The following is an 18,139-nucleotide window of genomic DNA, read 5'->3' on the forward strand; positions in this document are numbered from 1 at the left end:
AAACAACCATCCACCCACCAGTCCTCTAAATGCTCTATGTAGGAACAGTTCTGAATACAAATGCAACAGAGTGACGTCAATGGATGCAGGTGACATTTCTTACAATGCAGTGTAAAATTGCTTATCTAGGTGCAAATGACCAGGAATCTGTTGGTCTAATAATTTGTGGCTCTGACCCTAAATCCCCATGCCATGTCATCTAAATTATCTGTGTAGTGCAGGAAATATACAAAATGCTTTACAAAACAAACACAACATTAGCATTTCTCCTTCACCAGAATGCTTTACAAAACAAACACAACATTCTCATTTCTCCTTCACCAGAACTTAGACAAGATTTTAGTCAAAGGAGGGGAAAACATTTTTAATTTTGTTATGACAGAACAGGTTGGGGAAGCAGTTCAAACCTCTCTCAGTGCAACCCAGAGAGAAAATCAGGAGCATCTGTATATTTCTATTATCTTTTCCTGGGCGATATTTCCTGTCTGGTTCCTTCTCTGAAATTACACATTTCTACTAGCCACTCCTTCCTGACACTTCCAGTTTACTCAGTGAGAACTGCCTATCTGTTATTTCCAAAGCACATGCAGTCTTCTGATTCTAGTGTCCATCCCTTCTTCCACTCAGAACACAATGCTCACTGTGGATAAAATTTACCCCCATGTAAGGGCTCAGCATGAGGTAAATGCATGTCTCACCTGAACTCATGGCCTATGCACTAGATGAGTCCTACCACCTCTTCTGAAGGACCCCATCTTAGGTTTAAGTGGGATTGAAGTGATGCATATGTATTGTGGTGTCCCCCCCCCCCCCCCATACAGGGATGAATTTAATCTGATTTGAATAGCAGAAGAGAAGGAAATTATCACTCTGTGATGTCATCTCTGGAGACAGTATGGTACAATTACCTTGGGGAAAGCAGATTCAGCAATTACAGCAACATGAGACAGGTAGAAAATAATGGAAAAGCTATTGTAACAATCATTTCAAAGACTCTAAAAATTGCATTCTCCCGAGGCAGCAAAACAATCACAGTAAAAAGCATCCAAACTGGGACGGCCAAAAATGTCTTGGCATTAACACATTTCCAAGATGCCCTTAAATATTAAAATCAGAAAAAAATGCTCTTTTTGGTGTGTGTGACGCAGCATGAATCATCAGCCTTCCTCTTTGTGTTTAAAAAATTAGATGAAAATTCAGCATGGAGAGATAAAAATAAAAAGCTCTGACTACAGGCGAGAGAACAATATTTGTGTCCCATTCTGAGGATTTTGAGAGAAGTATGTATTATTTCAGGGTTGTGTTTTTTTTTAAATACATTTTAGTATAACTTCTCCATTTTCTAATATTTTTTCTCCTCTGATCTGTTTTTCCAATATATCAGTCTCTGTCAGCAATAATAGCTTCCTCCAGACACACACCTGGTAAGAGGAGTCCAGTAACATAAGCCCTTTCAAAAGGTACTGGATTGATACCATCTTTTGTTTGAGGGCTGCCACTTGGTTGTTTGGGACAGTAATTGACTGAAGAGTATTTTAGTTTCTGTATTGTTTTTAAAGAGATCGATTTTTCTGTCTTATGACTTCTATAATGACTGATCTCAGGAATTTTTTTATATAGGTCTTTTTCTATTCAGGGAGGCAAATAGAGGTTACTGATTGAATCTTTAAATGAAAGGATGTATTTTAACATATGGGATTACAGCGGGTGTCCAAAATGTATACTAATTTCTTAAAATAGTATCTACACTACAGTTAAAATGTTAGTCCCATAACCTGGCTACAACACACATCCGTTGTGTAGTAGAGCTACAATGCATCTAAAGCTTTAGCCTGATTACGGAACATCCCCTCTACAAATTGCCATGGTTAACTTGATGTACAGAAATATGCTAAGTGTATATGGTATGTGATATAATTCCTGTTCAGAGGAACTTAACTTCTAAATTGATCCAGAACAGTGGGAGAGAGGGAAAAGCAGGGGAGAGGAGGGAAGGAAGAAGGGATATGCAGAATAAGGCTGAGGTTGTTGGCATAGTACAGTTGCAGTACCCTAGTTCCTAAGGTTTGGTTTGTTTAGAATAACTTTGTTTAAAGGGATATAATTAGAGAATCAATTAAAAGATTGTGAGGGGCGGGAAAAGGTGGATATTGAGGAGGGAGGTTGCATGGCATACATGATCGAGGTGGTTGTTCTACACCTAGGTAGCAACATGAGAGAAAACATGGAGGTTCTCCTTAAATCTCAGAATATGGATTGTTTTTTTGCTTTTGGAAAGTGCTTAAATGTTAAATTCTTTGTGCGTCCTTTGGCAACCTCTGCTAAATACAGGACACTGCCTGTATTTAGACATTGTACCTTGGCATATAACTATTCCATTACATTAGAATCATTTTCATTTTGGCAGTCCTCCAACATCCCAAAACGACTAGCTCCTAAATTGTCATCATGGAGGATTAACCCAGTACCCCACGCACAGCTGGATTGACACTGAAAGCAGAGCTGCTCATTTGCACACTCCCCCATGCACAAGTTGCCCATGACCCCAGCAGGCAGTTTCTGTCTTAGGTAAGTGGAACCCTATGGGGTCACTCTACCTCCACAGCATCGTCAAACATTTTAGTCTCTTAGTCCTTCACTTCTGTGAGGTGCTGGAGACCCTATAGGCTGCTCTTCGAAATACTTCTGACCAACTGAACTGGAAATGCTGCTGGATTCTAGATAATCCAGACCCTCCTATGCTGGGATGGCTGATCACTACAATACCTTGCTTTTGAATAGGTGTGGATTTAAAGAGGAAAATGTAGTAGAAAAGAAGCTTTCAGGGCTCCAAGAGTAACTTGCAACCCCCCAAACTTCCTGTAATAAAAATTTAGTCATATAATCTTTTTACAAGAAAAGAGGAAATGTTACGTAACAGTTGCATACATCTGCATGAGCTTAATACATACAAGTACAGTTGAGTGCCACCACAACATTAATTTGATGTGCTCCCTAAACAGTTAGAGATGGGTAAGGGTTTGTTTTTATATTCCTGTGCTTAAATGAGTTGGGGAAACTATTTTTTAATATGAAGCCTACAGGAGCAGAAGGGGCTTGTCAGTCAGTGGCTGAAGCAGCATTGCCTTTTGATGACAGCATGAGGATGTCCTGAGTCCCAGTGAAGAGTTAACAGTAGCAAGCCATCAACTGGATGACACATCCTTAACTAATTGTAAATGGGGAATCATCATCCAGTGGAGGTGTTTCTACTGGGGCCCCCCTCCTTAAATCTGTTTTTGTTCCAATCCTGTTTAATATCTCTATCGACGACTTGGAAGAAAACTTATCATGCCTGGTAGAACAGACCACAAACAGTGGAGGGGTAAATGACAGTTCAGTTCTACAGAGCAATCTGTTGAACAACATGCACTTTAATACAATTAAATGTAAGGTTTATATATAGTAGAAACCAGAATGTAGGTCACCCAAGGTGGAGGACAGTATTTTGGAAAGCAGTGACTCCACAGGGCTTTGTGTTATGGGGATAACCAGTTGAACGTGAGCTGACAGTATGATGCAACTGGCTAAGAGAGCAAAGGCAATAAACTTATTTGTATAAGTAGGGGAATACTGAGTAGAAGTAGGGAGATGTTACCTCTACTGTATGCGTCAGTGCTTAGACAGTTACTAGAAGACTGTGTTCACTTCTCACGTCTGCTCTTTAAAGACGTTTACTCCTTGGGGGATTCTGTGTGACTGCGTGCCCACAGAAAACAGGCCCCAGCCTTGTAGTGAAAGAGAAGGGCTCACAATCTAATTTGCTTAACAAAGAGAAGGTTTAAGAGGTGACTTGATCATGGTCCAAAGCTATGTCTACACTACCACCTATGACGGCAAAACTTATGTCACTTGGACATAAGCGACAGAAGTTACACTGATATAAGTGCTAGTGTGCACAGCTCTATGGTGGTGGGAGAGCTTCTCTTGCTGACATAACTTATGCTGCTTCCAGGGTTGTTGTTTTTTTTGTTTGTTTGTTTTTTTTCCTGGTGAGAGCGCTCTCTTTAATCGTCATAGAGTGTCTTCACCACATGTGATACAGCTGTGCTGCTGTAGCACTGTAAGTGTAGACATGGCCTAGATATCTACATGGGGGAAAAGATTGACAGTAAGAAATTTCTTTAATCTAGCAGACAAATGTCTGAGATCCAGCAACTGGATCTGAAACTAGATAAGTTCATACCAGAAATCAGACATTTTTTATAGGAGAGTAATTAAACATCGGAACAACTTAGAAGGATAGGGTGGATTCTCCATCACATGTCGTTCTAAAAGATATGCTTTAGCTAATCCAGAAGTTATGGACTTAATACAGGAATCATTTGGTGAAGGATTTGTCATGTAGGAGGTCAGACAAAATTGTTATGATCTCTTCTGACCTTAATCATATATTCTGGAGAATGAGAAGGCAGTAGCAAAAGGGTAATGATGTATCATACTGCCATAAACTAGCCCAATCTGACCCTTTGACTGTAGCAGCCTATATTACTATGAAGTCATTATATAGTGTGGGAAAGTTTACATGGTGTTCTAGAAATGCACTAAGATAGCCCTTGCCATGAAGATGCTATATTCTGTCATACAAGAAACCTGTCCAGGGAGGGGAGGGCAAGGAGAGATTATTGGAGAGGATAATGGATGGCTATTTGGTGGAAGTAGGCTAGTGGCTCTCAACCTTTCCAGAGTATTGTACCCCTTTCAAGAGTCTGATTTATCTTGCGTACCCTCAAGTTAAACCTCACTTAAAAAATGACTTGCTTACACAGACATAAAAATACAAAAGTGCCATAGCACAATATTAGGGAAGAAGTATTGCTTTTTCATTTTTACCATATAATTATAAAATAAAGGGAGTGGAATATAAATATTGTACTTACATTTCAGTCTGTGGTATATAAGCAGTATAAACAAGTCATTGTATGGAATTTTAGTTTGTACTGCCTTCGCTAGTGCTTTTTATGTAGCCTGTTGTAAAACTAGGCAAATATCTAGATGAGTTGATGTACCCCCTGGAAGATCTCTATATATCCGCAGGGATATATATATATTCCTGGTTGAGAACCACTGAGACAGGTCATAGAATTTCCCCAAAATAAGTCCTAGACCAGATCTTCTAGAAAAACATCCAATCTTGATTTAAAAAGTCAGTGATGGAGAATCCACCATAATCTTTGGTAAACTGCTCCCATGATTAATTACAGTTAAAAACCTATGCCTTATTTCCATGCATGATATGAACCATGCACGTTATTGGTATTATTAGATTCCTGCTGTACATCTAGTTTGATGATCTCTAATTAATTCCTCAGAAAGAATGTGATGCTTTCCAAACAGCACTAATGTTACAATCACAATACTGCTTTTCAGGTGACTAGTGTGCAAATGGCAGTCTGCTTTGGAGTGGAAGCCATGAATTGGATTGCTGTGAAAAACTGAGTGACTAGGACATTCATAGTCTTTTCATATGGGGGGTGGGGAGTTAAATTTTATTTTACCAGACAGAACTGGTTGGAAAGTGCCATTGCTTTCTGTGGCCACTTTGAAAACCAAAATGTCTCTCTTATTTGGGCTTCAGTTCTCCTCTGACTGAAGCCAGGGGTGCAGTGGAGGTGGCCTCATGAACGTTTAAGGAAACTTTCCTAGGAGCCCTCAACTCAGTCTCTAGCTTCACACATGCAGCTCAGCAAGTTTAATTAACTCATTTGTAGACACATCCTTTTGAAAAGCCCAGCCATAATATTACAGCAAGTGTCAAACTGATTCCTGCTTTAATTCACTAAAGCATAGTTTGCGCTATCTACAATATGTAGGGGAGGCTGCTTCTCTAAGTTTTAGCCACCTATTTCCCCTGTATTTCAGGTCCAGCTGTACATAGCAAAGGTGGGACCAGCCATTTTGATTCAACTGAATTGTTCCTCATTTGAAGACTGTTTACTTGGGATTTTAGTTTATATTATTTCCCTTACATGTTCATTGAGATTTATTAGCCTTCAACTGCACATGCTCAAAGGTTCCTGAATCCATCCTAGATGAAGATGGCACTGTTTCAAGTGCTAGACATTTATGCTAAATTTCATATAATTTTCTTACTGTCTTATGTATAGCACACTATGAATGCTGAACTTTCAAAAAGCTTTTATGCTTGATTTGATGACTTGCTTGATTCAATGCCTTTCTGAAACATTTGGTATTCTTTTCTCAAAACACAGTTATTTCCTTTGGCAGCTTTTCCTTGATGAGTTATAACTGATGTCCATGGTAGTTCTGCAGCAGAATGTAGTACATCAAACTTTCCAGGTCAAATTCTGATCTTAATTACACTAGTAAAAAGCCAAATCAACCACAGTAAATTACTTCATATCTAATAGACTTTTAAATCCTGCAACAAGTTTACATACCACCCACCCTTCTCCCTGATAAGCCTAACGAAACTTCCTAAGGGTGTGACTACACTAGAAATGCTACAGCAGCACACCTGCTGTAGTGCTGCCGTAGTGTAGATTAGTGGTCTCCACAGTGGAGTGCACGCACCCCAAGGATGCGCAAGAGGATCCTTGGGGGTGCGTAGAGGAGTTGTTTTTTCCCCCCTTGCTTCAGCAGTTCGGACAGAAGTCCAAGCGGCTTTTTTTTTTTTTTTTTTCTTTTTTTTTTTTTGCACTTCGGCAAAAATGGTAGAGCTGGCGCAGCACAGGGTGCATGCTCAAAATTATTTTTAACTAATGGGGTGCACGATCAAAAAAGTTTGGAGACTACTGGTGTAGACACTTACTACAGCAATGGAAGGGGTTCTGGCACTAGTAAATCCATGGCTCAGAGGGAATAAGTAGGTAGCTCTTGCTGTCTATTTCACCAGGGCTTAGTTCTCCTCCAGCACCTTATACTGAGGTCCTGGCTGCACTTCTTCCCACACCTCCTTTTACACACTGCATCTGTGGCCCCATGGAGTTGCAAGACCTCCTTGTCAACTCCCTGCTGGCACTGGCCAAGATCGCCCTCCATCACATTAGGAGCAGGAAAGCTGGGGAGGGGGTATGTTCTGTGACTGTGAGGTCTATTTCTGGTCCCTTATCCTAGTGGTTCTCCATCTTTCCAGACTACTGTACCCTTTTCAGGATTCTGCTGTGTCTTGTGTACCCCCAAGTTTCACTTCACTTAAAAATTACTTGCTTACAAAATCAGAACATACAACAATGTCACAGCACACTATTCCTGAAAAATTGCTTATTTTCTCATTTTTACCATATAATTATAAATAAATAAATTAGGGTATAAATATTGTACATATATTTCAGTGTTTAGTATATAGAGCAGTATCAACACATCATAGGAAATTTTACTTTGTATTGACTTCACTAGTGCTTTTTATGTAACCTGTTGTAAAACTAGGCAAATATCTAAATGAGTTGATGTAACCTCCCGAACGACCTCTGTGTACCCACAAAGGTGTACTACTGTCAGGGGTTCTTTGTTCTGTATTCTCATCTGGATCCCTGATTTTCAACCTTTGACGTCACTCCTGTTCCTGTTTTTCCATTTGTTGTCCCCAGTATACAGGTGCAGCCTGGGTCCAATGGCAGCCCCCCTTTGGTTGAGGGGGCATGCCTGTCCCATTATCCACAAATAGTACCAGGGCTTAGGTCAACTTAACTTCATCATATAGGGGGTGACATTTTTCACAGCCCTGAGCAATGTAGTTAAACCAACCTAATTTTGTAGTGTAGACCAGCCCTGAGTTCATTCTAATGAGTCAAAATGGCAAATGAAATTTAACATGGATAAATGTAAAGAAATGCACATTGGAAAAAATACCCCAACTATACATACAATATGATGGGGCCTAATTTAGCTGCAACTAATCAGGAAAGATCTTGGAGTCATCGTGGATAGTTCTCTGAAGATGTCCACGCAGTGTGCAGCGGCAGTCAAAAAGCAAATAGGATGTTAGGAATCATTGAAAGGATAGAGAATAAGACAGAGAATATCTTATTGCCCTTATATAAATCCATGGTATGCCCACATCTTGAATACTGCATACAGATGTGATCTCATCTCAAAAAAGATATACTGGCACTAGAAAAGGTTCAGAGAAGGGCAACTACAATTATTAGGGGTTTGGAACAGGTCCCATATGAGAAGAGATTAAAGAGGCTAGGACTTTTCAGCTTGGAAAAGGGGAGACTAAGGGGGGATATAATAGAGGTATATAAAATCATGAGTGGTGTGGAGAAAGTGGATAAGGAAAAGTTATTTACTTGTTCCCATAATATAAGAACTAGGGGCCACTAAATGAAGTTAATGGACAGCAGGTTTAAAACAAATAAAAGGAAGTTCTTCACACAGCATCTAGTCAACCTGTGGAACTACTTGCCTGAGGAGGTTACGAAGGCAAGAACTATAACAGGGTTTAAAAGAGAACTAGATAATTTCATGGAGGGCAAGTCCATTAATGGCTATTAGCCAGGATGGGTAAGGAATGGTGTCCCTAGCGTCTGTTTGTCAGAGGGTGGAGATGGATGGTAGGAAAGAGATCACTTGATCATTACCTGTTAGGTTCACTCCGTCTGGGGCACCTGGCATTGGTCACTGTCGGTAGACAGGATACTGGGCTGGATGGACCTTTGGTCTAACTCAGTATGGCCATTCTTATTCTGTTGATGCTTGGATGGGAAGAGGTGGAAGAAAATACACATGTCATAACTATTTATATAGACTAAAAAGAGTGAGATTTCTATTGTGCTTTCCCATTGAAAAGGATGGTCAAATGATAACCCTTCTGCATAAGATTCCACTGTGGATCAGTCTTTTGTATTGAATACTGTCAGTGTTTAATTTGTAATGAAAGAGATGCCAGGGCTCAACCAATTGTTTTACATTCATAACTGATGCAGCAAGCCCAGAGGTGCCAGGACTATGAACTGTCAAACTTAGAAGTGTCAGGGATCAGCCCTGGCAAAAAATTAAGCACTGAATACAGTACTCAAAGTGAAATAGCAGTGATAGATTTCTGCACACTTAGGCAATAGGAGCCCTCCGGGCCTAGACAAGATGTACTTGTAATTAGTGAGGAATGTATTCGACTTAGTCTCAGTTTCCATCAATGAAGGATGGATCCTCTCTGTCTTCAGTTTGCACTTTTCACATTTTAATCATCAGTCCTAGATCTGCATGAGATTGCTTATGGTTTCAGGCATCCTTACCCCCAAAAGCAGATAAGCCACAGGAGAGAAGAGACAAATCTATCAATGCAAATATCTAATTTGTAACAGCTGAATGGGAACTAAGAATTTTTCCATCTCTCCTTTCCCCAAACACATGTTCAGAGCTGTCAAGGGAAATGAGCACATTTGAGAGAGCAACAAGGTGAAACCATGAAAATTTAGAGCCCACGCATTAAAAACAAACAAGCACATTGCGGAATATGCCTCTTCCGACAAACTAATGATGAATTCATAACTCTTGCAGGGCTTTTCTAATAGCTTTAAGCAATAAAGCTTTGATAATTAGAGGTCTTCCCTATTGTAAGTAGTGAGATTAATCAGTGTTTACACACACAAAATTAATTAGGCCTTATCTTTACAAAAATTTAGTTTGTGAAAGGGACATTCCTTATTGATCATCACACAGTTATGGCAGAACCCAAAAGCCATGACCAAGTGTGATGGTAAGTGCTCCTTCAAAGGTAGCTTTTTTGTGTGGGTTTGTTTTGTTTTTAAAGCCCTCAGTGTCAAGTTATGGATAAATCAGCCAAGAAGTGATAGAAAAGACTCTTCAATCATCCACACACCCCAGGATTCTCCATCTCACTAGCACTGCAGCCAAATACTCCTCCCTTCACATTTTTTCTCTTCTCATTTATCCCACCTCTCAAGTATCTATGTTGTGGTTGACTGAAGAGGCTGAACAAGCCTCTGTTCTGGAGCCTGTCCACCTCACTCCCTACTCAGCCATGGAATGGATGTGAAGTGGTGTGAAGCTCTCCCAGCTGGGAAAAAGAGCATTAGCTTGACGGTTCCACAAGAGGAGAATCTGCATTTATGTTTATGCAGCTTTTCATGTCTAATTGCTTTTCCTCTGGAACCCTAAATTGATTATCAAGATTTCCAGCAGCAAAATAGGCCATTCCCACCTAACCATTCCATCCTTTCCCCTCCTTCAACAAGTCACTGAAAGATGGGGAGACAGAAGGTTCCTTGCGAATGTGTATCACCATTTATTTTAGTTCAAGAGTCAGGAACTGAACAGAGGACACTGTCAGCGAAAAACAAAAAGAAACAATTTTTTTTTTTTTTACAGGCTTAATTTTAAAACACTGCGGTTTCAAATCCTTTTTAAAAAGGAAATTCAAGTATCTTAAGCAGGGGGCAGTAATACAAAAAAATTTTTTTTTTTTTTGGTTTTAGTTTTTTTTAAAAAATGTAATTCTACATTTCCTGCACCCTTTTTGCTTTGGTAAGGCCAAGCCATGGATACAAACTGGTACGCAACATAAAAATGACCCCCACCCCAAATTACAGGCTCCAAGAATAAAAGGATCCACTCTCCAGAGACAAACTGTAACGGCTCAGAACTGTCACTTAGCATACTATGTCTCCGGCTTTAAAAGAATTTATTTATTTCTTTTTTTTAAGTCACTGAAGTCCTGGCATTCCCAAACACCTCCTTGGTAGCTGTTTCAACATGTTCTATCATAAGGCTTTTCAAAAATACCAGAGCATCAAGATTTTCTCTATTCAACATAAAGAAAAGGGACATCTCAAAGAACAACTTAAAATCCGTGTGTCAAAATTTTTTTAAATTATTATTCTTGTGTGTCATCTAACACCAATTAAAAAACAAATATGCGAATATGTATAATATAAAAATACGATCCCAAGATTAACACTTTGTTGCAGGCACAATTATCTCACAGAATATGTTCTCCTGGGGGCAGGGGAAGGACTATTTTCACTGGGGAATTTTGTTTTCGTTTGCATTACCAAAAAAAAAGACAGCAGTGCAGGTTTGGGGGGAGAGGAGGGAAGGGAAAAAAATGTTATTTTAGCAGCAAAGTGTCCAAGGTTCTAACCACAATCAAATTAATGAATATCTGGCTGTAAAAAATAAAGTTGAAGGGATGCTGCCCTGATCCATTCGTTTTTGCTAAAATAATTCAGCTGTAAAACCCCCAAATTGTGACATATTGAAGGACTTTGTTTTGTAACATTAGAAACTTCCTAATTTGTCCTCCACACTATTGACCATTGTTATCACTTAAATATATGTACAAGAATTAAGCTGCTTTTCTTCTCGTCCACATGCTTCTGGTCATTACTACAAGTCAGTGGTGGTGGGCACCCTGAACGTTAATTCCGTCTTCAGCTTCCAATGGATTATATGCACCATCATCACTACATCAATCCATGCCCTGCTCTTCTCATTGGCCTTGGCGTGCACTGCAAGGGAGTTTTTAATGGTCAGTGTTCTGCTTGTCTCTCATCCAAGCTTGGATTTGCTCTTTCAGTTCTGGCACTTGGAATGAAGAGAAAAAAATTTAAATGGTTAATGTGAAATTTGTAAGTTATAGAAACATTAAGCTGAGAAACCACTATGGGACAAATAGTGCTGTCCTTTGGTTAGGGTTAGGACAGAGAATGAAGAGGGAACCCCAGAGCTCTATTTTCTGCGCTGGTAATGAATTTGCCGTGTGACTTCAGGCAAATCACTTAATCTCTCTCTACCTCACTTTATCTATCTATGAAGTGAATATAGTATTTACCTACCATTATAAAATGCACTAGCCTAAATGGTGGGAGCTCTGGACTCATTCAGATAAAGAAGGGAACAATACAAAGACAGACTGCAAAGAATAAAACTTAGAACTTTTCTGAGAGACTCGGGGCCAAAGCTGAGAGAGGGAAGGGCAGAACAGGACTGCTGTTCTATCCAGGCTATGACACTGCCCTTCAGAAGCCTGAGACATACCCAAGGGTACAACTCTCCATCAATACGAAGGCAGAGCTACCTGGTTCTAGCATATTTTCTGTCAGTGTCTGCCGATTGAAGGGGTCAGTGGAGGAGTTCAGCAGGTGTCGTAGGATGATTGATCTGTCCATGATCGTTCCAGATGGCAGCCTCACAGGGTCAGTCATAAGAGTGTCCATGAGTGGATCTGAAGAGACAGATGAAGCTTATGTAATTAAATTAAAGAAACAGAAGAAAAAGTAAGTGCTTTCCTGATGCCTCACAGCACAGAAGTGACCTGGTGAATCTCTCTGGATCATTGAGGATGAGATACATTATTGAAGTGACACAGGGTAACCCAAAGGGAGGAAAAGCAGCTTTCTTAGGTGTCTCCTGCCAACTGATCCAGAATTGGTGTGAAGGTAGCATCAGATTAGATCTCATACAGGTGGGCAACTGCTGCTGGAAATGGGGAATTGCTGGGATGAAGGCTGCCCTAGAATGCAGAGCTGACCATTCACTTAAAGTTAGGAAGGAGAACGAAGTGTAAAGTGCGAGCATTTCCCTATGCTCTCAGAGATCTTGTACTGTTTTATGACCCATGTTTGCAAAGCTGGTCTAAGCACATGGCTAGTTATGAATAATACAGTCCATGAACAGCTTTGCTCTCTTCACTCAAACCTGAACTGTTTCACTGAATTGGTGGAAGATTCAGGACTACAGAGAACAATAGGCTGTTTCCATTAGAAATCACAGGTCTAAATTATACATACCTTATACATACTTTAAGCAACTGAACTCTTCCCCACCCCCACAAAAAGTTAATATTAAAAAAAATCAACCTGCCTCTGAATTCATCTGGCGCATCGCTATAATCGATTTCTGCACGGGCATTCTTGGCAACAATTTCCTCCACTTTCTCTGCCAGCAGTTTGAATTTTTCTATTGCTATTGTGGACTTGATTCCAGCCTTCCTCATCTTTGAAATAACCTCCTCAAATAGCTCTTTGCTGTAGGACCTCTGCAAGCAAGCAGCATAAGGAAAAAATGTGAACTAGTGACAACTTAGCTCAGTTATAGCATCTTTCATCTAAGGATCTTAAAACGCTTTGTAAAAATTAACTAATTAAGCCTTAACACTAATGTGAGGTAGGCAAGAGGATATAGAGGAATCACTTCACTGAGCACTGAAATGTAGCTACCTCTGGAATGGAGTGCAGCTGCTGCACCAGTGTATCTATGTAGGATAGGAAATGAAGAGTACTATATCCAATTGGAGTTGTAGAGGAGTTTATGGAGGCTGAACTTAATTGTCAGAGTTGGTGTTTACTCAGAACACCTGGGTTACCACCCTTACTTTTGTGACACGTGCTATGAACACAAGACGTATATTTTATATTTCATCTAAAAGAATGGCAGCTTCAACTACACAGGCTCCACTACCACCTCTTTCAGAGCGAAGAGTGTCATCTACTGAATCACCACCATCCCCCAATCATTTCTTTTAGGTATTCTTCCAATAACGGATTCATCCCAACCCTGATTTGCTTGTGAGATGATCATGGCACAAGGTGATGCAGTAAGGAGGAATAGCAGTGTGCCCAAATCTCCCAACCTGCCTTGCAACTGAGATAACTGATTAGAATATAGAGTCATCTTTTTCCACAAGGCACAATATGAACACAGATGAATTCGCACATGTTGGTGGAAACATCACCTAGAGTTTGGCTTTTCTGAATTATTAATTGCTATAATTATTGCCAAGGGTAGTTACATGCCATGCAAGTGTTGGGATGTGGGAATCAGTATGACACTGGGGAAATCTTGAAAACAAGGATGAAAGCACAGAGTATCTAGCCCACCCACCAGCAGGATACTGGTAATCAGGTGCATTGGGGGGGGGGGGGGTGAACCAGCTAAAAACGGGCATGCAGTTGCTATAGGGATAGTCTGATGATTTGTTTATCTGTGTGACAAAAGTAGAAGACAATTCTGGGAAGGGACAGAAGAAGAATGATCCTTAACAGCAAAAAAATCCTGCTGCAAAAATGAGCAAGAAGTCTGAGTGAGGGAGTCGGTACCTGCTGGGAGCCTGCCAGTTCGATGCACCATGCAGCACACTGCTTCTAGAACTGCACAGCTACACCTGCCACAGGCACAACGCACACTTTACAGCTTCAACTGACTTAGGCATGAGTTTAACCAAAACTTAAGAATAAAGCTATATACAAGGACTTTTGCAAACTGCTCATGTTCTGGAGACTATAAAGCCACCTACACGTATCTTCAGAGTGCTGGGCTTTGAAATAAGCCTTTCAAATTTTATTTTCATAGTTTCAAAAGCCCTGTTTTAATAAACACCTATTAAACTACACAGTATGAGACTGAGCTAAGGAACAAACACGATTTAACATACTGGGTTTGACGAGTTTCTGTTTTCTTCGGGAATTTTAAAGTGTTCTAAACACAGTGGTAATTCTCTACTCTGTATTATAGATCTCACTGAAACATTGTATTCAATGCTCAGGACACAGTGTGCCCACCCAAACTCCATGCCAACCTGGAGGGGAGAACATAACTATGGCACTGCGCCTGGGGGCTGGCAAAGCTCTTCAAATTTCTTCTACGTGCTAGGATTTGTAAATCAGAGATGCATCAGAACATCTCTGCCACACACAGGTGACATTTTAGAATACACTTTTTACCCAATCGCTATTATAGCATCATGTATTTTCTTGGATTATCCTTCCTGTCATTGACAAGACACTAGTCACTCCCCCATTCTTTTTTATTTTATTTTTTTTAAATGAGAAGCCGCTTTGTGTTATGCAACATTAACTCATTTGTACTAGTTACAATTCAAATGCACAGCAGCGAGGTGGTGACAAACTAAAATAAAGCATAATGGTCTGGGAACTGGAATAGTGTTAAAGGGACACTGTCAATTTCAAAGTTATAGATAGTTAACAAAAGGCATCTTTTTACCTACATTATTGACACCATGTGAGATCATCAGAACGGAAAAATCCAATTTACTTTTCTCTATTTATGCTGTTTGTTTCCTGTATTTCTCAGCCTAACTGGAGGAGGGGAGGGGGCGGGGAACACCGCACGAGGAGAGGGAAAAAAAAAAAAAGTCAATCAAGCCACTTCCACAGTTCTGCTGCTTGGAGGTGCACACACAAAGGGGAATATTTACTTACAGAAGACCCTCGCTAGAATGCGCGTCTATATAGCGCGAATTCGCTTATAACACAGGACTGTGCATGGATCCCAAATTTAATTACCTTTAATTGGAATCCGTGGTAATGCGGTCCCCGCGTTAACACAGGACTGCGCATGGATTCAAAACCCCGCGTTCTAGTGCGGGTCCATGTATTTTAAAACCATTTCCATCAGAATTCTAAGCTGCCATGGAAACATTTCTATTGGTCTTTGGATTCTGAAAAGCTTGCTTTGTACACAACGCTGGACCAACATTTGTCCTTTCAACTCTCAAACAACAGGACAAGGAACCAAGGTTACAGATCAGCCATAGTTTATCTATATGATCAATCACACACACACACACACGACAACATTTTATATAGAAGTGTCACTCTAATGATTATTGATGGAAGGAAATATGTTCTAGAGGAATGAACCTAGGTTTGTGAGAAGAGGCCCTTAGATCACAATCCCAGTTCTGCCAGAGACCATCTGTGTCACAGGGGAGGCTAAGCAGGTAATGGTTAATGTTTGTAAAATGATCTGCATATGTAAAGTGCTACATATATTCTAAGAATGACTATACATTATTTATATAGCACTATAGGTTTGCAAAGCACTTTATAAACGTACCTGTCTCAAAGGAGAAGAGAGAGCCCAAGCAGAGATTAATCATGGAAAGTAAATTGAAAAGATGCATTTGAAGGAGGTTGGTTGGTTGGCAATGCACAGATAGTGGGCAAGCTCTTCCAGGAGTGATTCTGCAAAGCTCTGCCAGTTCTGTTTACTCATACCACCACCAAACCCATCTCTCTTTCTGGAGCTCACCTGGTCGTCAGCAATTGCTTTAGCAAAGCGAGCACAATCTAACTGCAGGTAAATATCAGTCAGTTGGTCCAACAGCTTCTTTGGTTCAAACCCATATTTTTCAGGGTTTTCAACTTTCAGGTCACGGCACTTGGGGCCACACAATTGCTGAAGGTTAAAGTTCAGCATAGCAGCCAATCGTGGTCCAAGTTCCTAGAAGGCCAAAATAACGTACAAATGAAAACGAGGAGGCACTGGGGAAGGGACACCACCTTAAGGGCCACATGCATCTGGCTCAGGAATTAGACTATGATTTCTCTTCAAGAAGACTGCCACTGATTTCATAAGTTTCACACAGTGAGCCTTTCCTCACTGCTATCTCCAAGCAGTTATACTTGTATCCAAACTCAAGTGTTCATCATATGAAGTAGAAAACAATGCAACTTGTACTGAATATCTACCCAAAAACACACATTTAAAAAAAGTAATATAATTCCAGGTGGTGTTTCTTCTGCTGGTGACAAGATGAAAACATCACATGCCTATGTCCCTCTTCAGATTGCAACAATCATGGTGACTTTTCTCAGGCTGGAAGGACAGAAACAGTCTCCACAAACATAGATCCTAGAATGCCCTTCCTACCATCCAATCTCAGCATCATCGTAACATGCTTGTTATAATCCAAACACCAAGGGAATCTGTGACATGTCTAAAAGCACCATTAACATCTCAGGGACTAAGGAAATGCATTTTATAGCACCAAATCATTGCTATCTATAATACATATGCCTAGAATTAGATTTCAGTGCACCGTGGATAACATTACTATAAGCTGTAAAGAAAAAGAGCCAATCCGCATATTAAAGAAGCTGTAAACCAGGCAGGCAATGAGGAACACTAGAGCAGAACAGTTTATACTTACAGGTCTGAGGAAAGGCTTCTGAACCTGCTTGGTAAGGATATGGAACATATCAACAGTTTCTGTTGCCAGGGCAAGATACGAGCGAGACACACGCTCATCCTGAGCGAGCTGAGACTGCCGAGCCTGTTGCTGGTCCTAGAAAATAAACATGCCACAATTACAAGTCCTTATAACGCCCTACTCAATAGCTAATGGACATGATCTAACATCCTTTTGGCAGGGAGCAGAGTTACAGACTGTGGTTCAAGTTGTTGTAAGATGCTGCTCTTTTATTGAAGGTACAGCTCCCCTTCAGTCGCATGTCCTAGACAAAAGTCTGGTGTGGTGGAGGGGTATAAAAGTGGATAGTAGCAAGGCTGTAAAGTGCTGTATCACTCCAAAAAATGATTGTACAAATGGTATCGTGATGGGGTCCCATGTTTAGTGAGTCTCACTGATTCCATATCCAATTTGCTCAACATACAATTAAAAGGGTGGGTTGGGTTTCTCCCCTATCCCAAAATACCAGCACTGCAGAGTCAATGTTGGAGCAGAGAGTCAGGCTGGGTTCTTTCTGGCTTGTTCATTAACACAGGTAATAAAGCTTCTAAAATTGGAACAATTCTATGGATGTGTCAGTTCACTCCTTCACCTAGTAACGGCTCTGCCATGCTAACAGGGATAAATGGTCATAAAGGCTTCAGAAGAGCAAACCTGATTCTGACTGAACACATGAAGCAGAAGCCGTGAAGGTGATTTTTTTAGAATGTCACTTTGTTGATCCAGAACTGCACTTTGAATCTTTTTTCTTAATTACTTTTATGGGAAAGAGATAAGGGCTCTCAGAGATCCACACATCTTTCAAAGGTAAATCAGAAAGTCACGTGGATCAGTTATTGCACAACTTTCAGCTCTGAACAATTAGCAGCAAGCTCCTACAGGACTGTTAGGTGTCAAGGTCATGCTGTTTGTCACCTGAAAGGTAAAGTTTCCCTAGATTTGAAACATGACTTGTGACCTGTATGTCACAACCTATTAATGATTTCCGAATCTTCTATTAAAACTAGATTTGACAAAAGTGCTGGAGAATACATTACAGAGAACCATTCTGCCCTAGCTGGAGGATGGACTGGAGGTCATAAACAGAACTGTTCCAACTCTAACTCCATACAGGTTGTATGGAAGAATGTTATTTACAATCGTACACCCAGTCAGTAGGACTCCAATTATCAACATGGAATA

General features: G+C 40.3%; 1 protein-coding gene across 2 annotated transcripts in view; it reads right to left on the reverse strand.

Annotated features, from left to right (window-relative positions):
- Positions 1-10,228: 10,228 nt before the first annotated feature.
- Positions 10,229-18,139, reverse strand: part of UBE4B (ubiquitination factor E4B) — a 63,821-nt gene continuing 55,910 nt past the window's right edge. For both annotated transcript variants that reach the window (XM_054009319.1, XM_054009320.1), the window contains 5 exons: positions 16,919-17,053; positions 16,018-16,209; positions 12,829-13,003; positions 12,044-12,190; positions 10,229-11,550 (listed from right to left, as the gene is read on the reverse strand). In XM_054009319.1, the coding sequence (XP_053865294.1) occupies positions 11,489-11,550; positions 12,044-12,190; positions 12,829-13,003; positions 16,018-16,209; positions 16,919-17,053 (711 nt within the window). In that variant the 3' untranslated portion in view covers positions 10,229-11,488. The remainder of the gene's footprint in view (positions 11,551-12,043; positions 12,191-12,828; positions 13,004-16,017; positions 16,210-16,918; positions 17,054-18,139) is intronic.

The sequence above is a fragment of the Malaclemys terrapin genome, chromosome 19, assembly GCF_027887155.1.
Source record: "Malaclemys terrapin pileata isolate rMalTer1 chromosome 19, rMalTer1.hap1, whole genome shotgun sequence".
NCBI classification, from domain to species: domain Eukaryota; kingdom Metazoa; phylum Chordata; order Testudines; family Emydidae; genus Malaclemys; species Malaclemys terrapin.